This window comes from Coregonus lavaretus (assembly GCF_964263955.1).
Source record: "Coregonus lavaretus genome assembly, chromosome: 12".
Classification (NCBI taxonomy): domain Eukaryota; kingdom Metazoa; phylum Chordata; class Actinopteri; order Salmoniformes; family Salmonidae; genus Coregonus; species Coregonus lavaretus.
In genome coordinates this window covers 8,942,682-8,952,939 of record NC_139999.1, presented here as the reverse complement: position 1 = coordinate 8,952,939, position 10,258 = coordinate 8,942,682, and the positions used below count along the sequence as shown (strand labels likewise).

The window sequence follows — 10,258 nt, the reverse complement described above, 5'->3', positions numbered from 1 at the left end:
TCACGTGTGTCCGCATCCTCTCCATTCCGTTCAGGGAGAAGGGTAAACAAGTGTGCTGTTCGTTTAAAGCTCCCGTTGTTCTGTTTAGTCGAGCACTGATCCGCTGTTAAATAGGTCGATTCGAGGAGGAACAATTATTACACACGGATTTCCAGCAACATGTCAACCTGGCGCTGTGACGGCTTTTGTTTGGCCCCAACATAATTCACCGTCCTATATGCATCGCAATGGCAGGAAGAGGGAACATTCATCAGGATTAAACCTGATAGTATTGGAGGATTACTATTCGTTTATATTTCCATGCCAAACATTTACGAAATGGAATGATGTTCCTTGACTGGCCCCGCATAATGACGACTGCAGACAGTATAGGCTAAAAGTGTGGGAATGGGTTTGATTTTATAACTCGGTAGTTTTAAAGAAAATAATGCCACTGCTGTTTCGTTGTAGTTATAAAATTAGAAACGGATTCACTGGCCTAAAGAAATAACACCTTTATGCCAAGGCCTATTTGCAACCCCCCAAATCTGAATAGGATTACTTGCGACGTACTCAACGCGCCACGTGGTTGTGGTTGGGGTTCTTCATTTCATATGCTAAATTTTAAGAACCTCCGATTTTAAATAGTGAGGTATAGAAATCCCAGATTCGTTTACAAGTCGTAACCTGAGCGGACAGTTTCCAGAAGACAGTTGGTTGACACTATGGCTATATCTACCGTTAGTTGCCAGATCAGGCAGGTTCACGCACGGCCTGTTTTCACAATAGACAGAATCCTTGGGTTGGACTTGGACAGGCAAGAACTACTCAATATGTCCCTGAAGCTGTATCGACCATGGACAGGTCAAATATTATTTATTTACATTTACATTGTAGCCATAATTTCCTTGTAGACTAAACCTGCTGTCATTATCTGTTGAGTTATATTGGGTTCTGTCTGGATTTCAGAGTTGGAAACAACCGAACAGAGAAGTCACATTACAGTGAAAGGACCATCGGAGTCTTCGTCAGAGATGAAGATGAAAGAGGAGGAACAGAAGCTCAACTGTAAACACTTTACAGAGTCCTACCGGAGAACATTTAATTTGTACATCGGGCGCAGGCCGCGGACGGAATTCAGTAGTGTACAGGTAAAAATGCACATTTATGCACAAGGCACATTTTTAGGGACACAGTTTTCACGCCACTTTGATACGACGTGATTTTCGTAGCAGGTTAGGACAGCATTTTCGCTAAAGGCTTCCCGCATGCTTCGGTTTGGCTGGCTCCTAGCATACTCCCTTAACCCCTTGAAAAACGTTAAAAAGCGGCAATAGTACGGTTTGTCCATCTTGAGACGCTGTAGCCAATATACACTTCATATACACTTCCTCAAAATATTCGGAATTAAGATTAAAAAATAATAATAATAATACGCCATTTAGCAGACGCTTTTATCCAAAGCGACTTACAGTCATGCGTGCATACATTTTTTTTTTTTTGTGTGTATGGGTGGTCCCGGGGATCGATAACTCAATAACTCTGTCATTCATTTTATACCGAGGAGATCTTAGTCGCGCAATTTTATATCAAACTAAGATGTTTGGTGCAGTATTTCTCAAGTGAAAAAATGTGCATGAAAACGAGTCGTCTATCATTGAATGACAACAAACACTTAATTGAAGAATCCCTACTGTTGACCAATGACCGACGAAAGAGCACAGACTTCGACTCCCGAACTTCGGCTTGCCTAGAGAAAAATGTTGTGTACACGAACAGCCGAAAAAACCCTTGCCGAAGACCAAAACGCCGTCATAATATATGCACGAACTATTCTGAGCATTTTCGAATTGCAAGCATGCAGACATTTACATTTCAGTCATTTAGCAGAGGCTCTTATCCAGAGCGACTTACAGTTAGTGCATACATTTTTCATACTGGCCCCCGTGTGAATCGAACCCACTACCCTGGCGTTGCAAGCGCCATGCTCTACCAACTGAGCTACAGGAGGACAGACACCATAACTCTTTCCCTAACCTTAACCTCAGTCTCCTAACCTACGTTAATTCTCCTAACCTGCTGCGTAAATTCCCCAAATACCTTCTATGAAAAACTCACTTCTGTGTGGAAGTGGTGTGAAAAGAGTGTTTGTCAAATTTTACACACAAACATGCCCAATGGCATATACAGTGAGGGGAAAAAAGTATTTGATCCCCTGCTGATTTTGTACGTTTGCCCACTGACAAAGACATGATCAGTCTATAATTTTAATGATAGGTTTATTTGAACAGTGAGAGACAGAATAACAACAACAAAATCCAGAAAAACGCATGTCAAAAATGTTATAAATTGATTTGCATTTTAATGAGGGAAATAAGTATTTGACCCCTCTGCAAAACATGACTTAGTACTTGGTGGCAAAACCCTTGTTGGCAATCACAGAGGTCAGACGTTTCTTGTAGTTGGCCACCAGGTTTGCACACATCTCTGTTCAAATAAACCTACCATTAAAATTATAGACTGTTCATTTCTTTGTCAGTGGGCAAACGTACAAAATCAGCAGGGGATCAAATACTTTTTTCCCTCACTGTAGGTTCCATGTGTAACGAGTGACAAAACATTCCACTAACAAAATATTGATTGATACAGATATTATAAATCAACTTTTAAAAAGTGTTTTAAAAAACATTTCCTATTTACATATCCTGTAGGCCTATGTTTTCTAATTTGTTGGGCTGTGTCAGGTTAGTTACTGTTAATCACTTTGTGACCCAAAAAAATTTGAAAATAACAAAAATACAATTTGATTGTATGATTGATATTTCTTCTTGGGGTCCATGCAGATTGAGGTCCTGGAGAGTGTGTTCCTCATCAACTCCTACCCGGGTATTGACATCAGAGAAGAATTGGCACAGAGACTGCAACTGGATGAGGACAGAATACAGGTAGGCATTATAAACTAGTAATACTTAAGGTTGTTCTTATAAATGTGTAGTTGCACTGTGATTGATGTTAAATAGTTATTAAGTAGCACATTAGTTATTGCATTTGTAATAGAATACACAAGTGGAATAGGGAATTATTTATTCATCTGAACTCGACTATGCAATTAAGCAATTATTGAATTATAAGGTAACAACATGTTAATAAAATGTTGTTGCTAGAGTAATTACTGGATTACTCTTATACAAAAACATAGTTTTAGTTGATAAATTAAGTATACTATTTACACCATAAAGGTTGTTCTAAAGAGCTCTATATGCACTGTTCTCTACAGATCTGGTTCCAGAACCGAAGGGCCAAGCTGAAACGTTCTCACAGAGAGTCACAGTTCCTCATGGTGAAAAAAGCCTTCGCAGATCTTAAGGACAAAGAAGAGGAATAATGCTAAACAAGGACACAAAAAGATTTACAGTACTTTTATTCTAGGGATCTCTCTCTCTCTGGTATATTTATAATATATTATATTGTGTAAATGTCTAGGGTATGTGCACATTTTAATAAACAGATCAGATCATTGACAAACAAAAATACCTACCTTTGCAAGTGGTTCATCATTTGATTTCATGTTCTTTTCACCATCCGGCAGCAATATTGGTGACATTGTTCTTCTTCCCAAAAATATAATTATCATGGTAAGAAATGTGAGGTCATTAATTTAATTTAGTTTGCAGCAGCTGCAGGTTGTGAATGTTGCCTAGAACATCCTATTCCCTATATCCCTCGAAGCGCACACACACACACACACCAATTGATTAATGGACTGCTGAATGTATATTTTTTTCTACTTGCTTTGTTTGCTCTTTTCAGTATTATGTCGATCTCTGATAAGCTACCCAGGATAGGGCTGAAAATAGCCCATATTAATATATGTAGCCTTAAATATAAGGTTCATGAAATCAATAACTTGCTAACATCAGATAACGTTCATATATTAGCCATTTCTGAGACTCACTTAGATAATTCCTTTGATGATACAGCAGTAGCAATACAAGAATATAACATATAGAAGAGACAGGAATTCTTATGGGGTGGGTGTTGCTGTATATGTAGCCATATCCCTGTAATGCTTAGAGAAGATCTTATGTCAAGTGTTATTGAAGTGTTGTGGTTGCAGGTTCACTTGCCACATCTAAAGCCTTTTCTTTTATATATATATATATATATATATGCGCCATTTAGCTTTTGGGGTGATGCTATAGGCCACCAAGTGCGAACAGTCAGTATCTAAATAATATGTGTGAAATGCTTGATAGTGTATGTGATGTAAACAGAGAGGACTACTTTCATGGGGACCTGAATATCGACTGGTTTTCATCAAGCTGTCCGCTCAAGAGGAAGCTTCTTACTGTAACCAGTGCCTGTAATCTGGTTCAGGTTATTAATCAACCTACCAGGGTGTTTACAAACACTACAGGAACAAGATCATCCACATGTATTGATCACATTTTTACTAATACTGTAGAACTTTGTTCTAAAGCTGTATCCGTACCCATTAAATGCAGTGATCACAATATAGTGGCTATATCCAGGAAAGCCAAAGTTCCAACAGCTGGGCCTAAAATAGTGTATAAGAAATCATACAAAATATTTAGCTGTGACTCTTATGTGGATGATGTAAAAAATGTTTGTTGGTCTGATGTGATTGATAAGGAGCATCCAGACGCTGCACTTGATGAATTTATGAAATTGCTTCTTCCAATTATTGATAAACATGCACCTGTTAGGAAACTGACTGTTAGAACTGTTAAGCTCCATGGTTTGATGAGGAATTGAAAAACTGTATGGTTGACAGAGATGGGGCAAAAGGAGTGGCTAATAAGTCTGGCTGCACATCTGACTGGCTGACTTACTGTAAATTGAGAAATGATGTGACTAAACTCAACAAAAAGAAGAAGAAACTGTATTATGAAGCCAAGAGCAATGATATAAAGAATGATGGCAAAAAACTTTGGAGTACTTTAAATGAAATTATGGGCAGAAAGACAAATTCAACTCCCATCTTTCATTGAATCAGATGGCTTATTCATCACAAAACCATTTGATGTTGCCAATTATTTTAATTATTACTTCATTTGCAAAGTGGGCAAACTCAGGCAGGAAATGCCAACAATGAACAGTGAGCCAGCGTATTCATGCATAAAAAAACAAATAATGAAAGAAAAGCATTGCAAGTTTGAATTTTGTAAAGTTAGTGTGGGAGAGGTGGAAAAAAACTGATAGTAGGTTTACTTAATTGGGTGCAATTAAGTATCAGGTAGAACAGAAAACCAGCAGGCTCCAGACCTCGTAGGGTAAGAGTTGAATACCCCTGCCCTATATAGTGCACTACTTTTGATCAGGGCAGGGCCCATAGGGCTCTGGTCAAAAGCAGCACACTATGTAGGGTATAGGTTGTCATTTGGGACGCAAACAGAGATAAACTCTGCTTAGCAACAGTTTATTGTTAGAGAAACACCCCTGCTAATTAGTCTCCTTCAGACTGAATTAGTCAAACATCAGCAAGGCAATTAAGTTGAGGGGAGTAGAGACAAAGGAGTAGCACGGAGGCAGTCTGCCCTGCAGGCATCAGGAAGGAGAGAAATAAAAAGGGGGAGGTGGAGTATAAAGGGAACGAGTTCTAACGAGTCCCCTGGAGCTCAGTTGGTAGAGCATGGTGCTTGCAACGCCAGGGTTGTGGGTTCGTTTCCCACAGGGGGCCAGTATGAAAAATGTATGCACTCGCTAACTGTAAGTCGCTCTGGATAAGAGCGTCTGCTAAAATGACTAAAATGTGAAATAAAGAAAAGTTGTATATTCAAATCTCTGGTGCATGCTGTTTGATTTGGTTGCTACGTTGCTGGCCTATATGATGTTTGGCCAAATTTCTGATAATTGCATTTATGCGTGGCAGACACCAGTATCTCTCAAATTAACTATAGAAGTAGGCCCATATACAGTGCTATGAAAAAGTATATGCCCCCTTTCTAATTTTCTCTACTTTTGCATATTTGTGATACTGAATGTTATCAGATCTTCAACCAAAACCTAATATTAGATAAAGGGAACATAAGTGAACAAATAACACAACAATTACATATTTATTTCATAAACAAAGTTATGCAACACCCAATTCCCCTGTGTGAAAAAGTAATTGCCCCCTTACACTCAATAACTGGTTGTGCCACCTTTAGCTGCAATAACTGCAACCAAATGCTTCTTGTAGTTGTTGATCAGTCTCTCACATCGGTGTGGAGGAATTTTGGCCCACTCTTGCATGCAGAACTGCTTTAAGTCAGCGAGGGTGGGTTCACAACCCTAGAAGACTCAACAAACATTCTTCCATTCTAATTTACACATACGAGCTTACTATCATAATATACTAATGATAATAATAACATAATACACTGATAATACTGTACATAGTACATAATAACATGATACACTGTTAAACTATTAACAGTCTCTTTGATTTTTGACTTGTCCTAAAGAGCAGTTTACATCCTGTCTGATGACTGTCATATCCATCGATCAATCTATCCATCCATACACCCATCCATATACACATCCATCCATAGTAGGTTGGGGGAGGGAGGGAGGGAATAGGAGAGATTGAACACACACACCGATCAAAGGTAATGAAGCGTGGACCTGCTGGAGAGAAGAGGGGGAGGGAGGGAGAGGAGAGGAGAGGAAAGTTGTCTGGGGTGCCTCTTTGTCTTTTTCTGTTTACAGAGACAGAGTCAGGCTGGAGAGACAGACGGCATGAGAAAATACCTCCATTACTACAGACAGTACAGAATTATTCCACACCCAGCCAGCCAACCAGCCAGCCAGCCACCCAGCCACCCACACACACACACACTGAGGTCTAACCACACCTGTCTCTCTGCACACAGTCTCCTTCTGCCCCAGGCTGATAAACTCTCCTCCTCCTTCCCCTCTTCCAATCCTTCTCCCTCACCTATGTTGATGTAGACTACATGCCCAAAAGTATGTGGACACCTGTTCGTCAAACATCTCCTTCCAAAATCATGGGGATTAATATAGAGTTGGTCCCCCCTTTGCTGCTATAACAGCCTCCACTCCTCCACTCCTCTGATGTTGGGCAATTAGGCCTGGCTCACAGTCGGCGTTCCAATTCATCCCAAAGGTGTTTGATGGGGTTGAGGTCAGGGCTCTGTGCAGGCCAGTCAAGTTCTTCCACACCGATCGCGACAAACTTCTGTATGGACCTCGCTTTGTGCACGGGGGCATTGTCAAGCTGAAAAATGAAAGGGCCTTCCCCAAACTGTTGCCCCAAACCATTATTCCTCCTCCACCAAACTTTACAGTTGGCACTATGCATTGGGGCAGGTAGCGTTCTCCTGGCATCTGTCAAACCCAGATTTGTCCGTCGGACTGCCAGATGGTGAAGGATGATTCATCACTCCAGAGAATGTGTTTCCACTGCTCCAGAGTCCAATGCCAGCGAGCTTTACACCAATCCAGCCGACGCTTGGCATTGCGGATGGTGATCTTAGGGTTGTGTGCGGCTGCTCGGCCATGGTAACCCATTTTATGAAGCACCAGAGGAACAGTTCTTGTGCTGATGTTGCTTCCAGAGGCAGTTTGGAACTTGGTAGTAAGTGTTGCATCTGAGGACAGACAGATGTTTACACGCTACCCGCTTCAGCACTCGCCGGTCCCGTTCTGTGAGCCTGTGTGGGCTACCACGTCGCGGTTGAGCCGCTGTTGCTCCTAAACGTTTTCACTTCACAATAACATCATTTACAGTTCACTGGGGCAGCTCTAGCAGGGTAGGAATTTGACGAACTGACTTGTTGGAAAGGTGGCATCCTATGACGGCGCCACGTTGAAAGTCACTGAGCTCTTCAGTAAGGCCATTCTACTGCCAATGTTTGTCTATGGAGATTGCATGGCTGTGTGCTCGATTGTATACACCTGTCAGCAACGGTGTCGGCTGAAATAGCCGAATCCACTAGTTTGAAGGGGTGTCCACATACTTTTGTATATATAGTGTATCTAATCACACACATACCTGCTACACACACACACACACACACACACACACTCTGTTTCCTAGGATTAAGTGTGCTATAAGTAACAGGGAGGAAGAGGAGGAGGAGGAGAGGAAGGGGAGGAGAAGATGAAGAGGAAAGGGACACACACAGAGACACCTCATGCTCTGAGTGAGGTCAGAGAAACTGAGATTGATCTGTCCTCCACACAAAGACTGCACTGTTCTCTTATTACTACCAACCTACATCATACGTAGTCATACTACCAACATTATTCTACCGACTAGCTATTAGTTCTACTAGCGTTTCTCTCCTACTTCTCTCTCTCACTCAGCTCTAATGCAGGGGTGTTAAACATACGGACCAGCGAGGGGGTTCAATCTGGCCGGCGGGTGGTTTGAGTAAAACATTTACATATATATATATTTATTGTTTTTGTAAAGAAAATGGGGGTGGGGAAACACTCAATATACATTAAAATGAGTAAAACCAAATCGATAACTGTGTAGAAATTATAATGGACCTACATTCATACAGTTTCTTGACTGTGTCCAGCTCGCTAATAATCACCGAAATGAAAGCATCGAAAATTCCCAAAATTATGGATAGGGGACAATTTTTTGCACATTTTGACAGGCCGAGGAAATTAGGCCCCCGGGGCAAAATGAGTTTGACACCTCTGCTCTAATGTGTTTCACTATAACACACTCATGTCAGGGACACTCCTGCTCTGACACACACACTTCCGCTTTCAGATGACTGACCGTTAACTGAGCTGAATATCATTACATTATTTAAATCAACCAATAAACCGACTTACCGGAAGAGTGCGAATTACAACCAGAGGGGAAAACAACAGTTTACTGTGTTTTACAATCATATCAGCATCTGGTTTTAATGGTATAAATGAAAATAATATAGCTGCAAGCAGCAATGAACAGGGTTCACAGGATGACAGAAAGAACAGAAGATCAGTTCGATAACAAAGCAAGCACTATCATGTAGAAACTATCTTCCTTTATGTGCAAACAGTGAAAATATTACCATGTTTCGCTTTCAATACCACAAGGATGGCGCAAGTTAAGTGTAGTTTAGTGCTGTAAGTTGGTTATCTTTGAATGCAGCAGGTAATCATAAAGTAATTAGCTAATGTTTTGAGTTTATCCCCCTAGAGTCGATGTCCACACCCCGCAAAAATCTAATTAGCATAATAAAAACATCCCCATAAATATCCGTCAGTTTAAGCTAGAGATATGTTGTTTTGCATTGGATGCGTCTCAATACACCGTATCCGCTGATGTAGCACTTCGGTATCTGCAGTGAAAGATAATAGAGCTAGAGCGGTGTTTGTCAGACCATGAGACATCCCGAAAATCGGTCTTCTCACAAAATTGTCTGTAGCGTCCGAACGGTTTGGCCTACAAACTATTATGACCCCTCACTGGTGGTGCCCCGATCCCGCAGCTGAATCAACTTTAGGAGACGGTCCTGGCGCTTGCTGGACTTTCTTGGGCGCCCTGACGCCTTCTTCACAACAATTGAACCTCTCTCCTTGAAGTTCTTGATGATCCGATAAATGGTTGATTTTGGTGCAATCTTACTAGCAGCAATATCCTTGCCTGTGAAGCCCTTTTTGTGCAAAGCAATGATGACGGCACGTGTTTCCTTGCAGGTAACCATGGTTAACAAAGGAAGAACAATGATTTCAAGCACCACCCTCCTTTTAAAGCTTCCAGTCTGTTATTCTAACTCAATCAGCATGACAGAGTGATCTCCAGCCTTGTCCTCGTCAACACTCTCACCTGTGTTAATGAGAGAATCACTGACATGATGGCAGCTGGTCCTTTTGTGGCAGGGCTGAAATGCAGTGGAAATGTTTTTTGAGGATTAAGTTCATTTTCATGGAAAAGAGGGACTTTGCAATTAATTGCAATTAATCTGATCACTCTTCATGACATTCTGGAGTATATGCAAATTACCATCATCAAAACTGAGGCAGCAGACTTGGTGAAAATTAGTATTTGTGTCATTCTCAAAACCTTTGACCACGACTGTACATATACTTATACTACATTGTTTTATACTTCAAGGGGTCTTACAATTCTAAATCAAATAGCTAAATTATCCTTGGTATGACTTTTAGTACAAGAGAAAAATGTTCTATGATTATTTTAAGGATTAGCGTTACATAGTAAAAAAAAAGTGAATTGTTAATAGTTTCCTTATTTTTAAAGATATCAATTCCAAACGTAACATGGTTCATCATGGTCATGTCACGT

The 10,258-nt window shown here is 40.7% G+C and overlaps 1 protein-coding gene across 1 annotated transcript; it reads left to right on the top strand.

Moving 5' to 3' along the window:
• The first annotated feature begins 23 nt into the window (after window positions 1–23).
• LOC311138762 (homeobox expressed in ES cells 1-A-like) lies at window positions 24–3,501 on the top strand. Its single transcript, XM_084173572.1, has 4 exons — window positions 24–843; window positions 949–1,130; window positions 2,823–2,924; window positions 3,257–3,501. The coding sequence occupies exons 1-4, from the start codon at window positions 705–707 to the stop codon at window positions 3,362–3,364; spliced, it is 531 nt and encodes a 176-aa protein (XP_084029698.1). The 5' UTR covers window positions 24–704; the 3' UTR covers window positions 3,365–3,501.
• The last annotated feature ends 6,757 nt before the right edge of the window (window positions 3,502–10,258 follow it).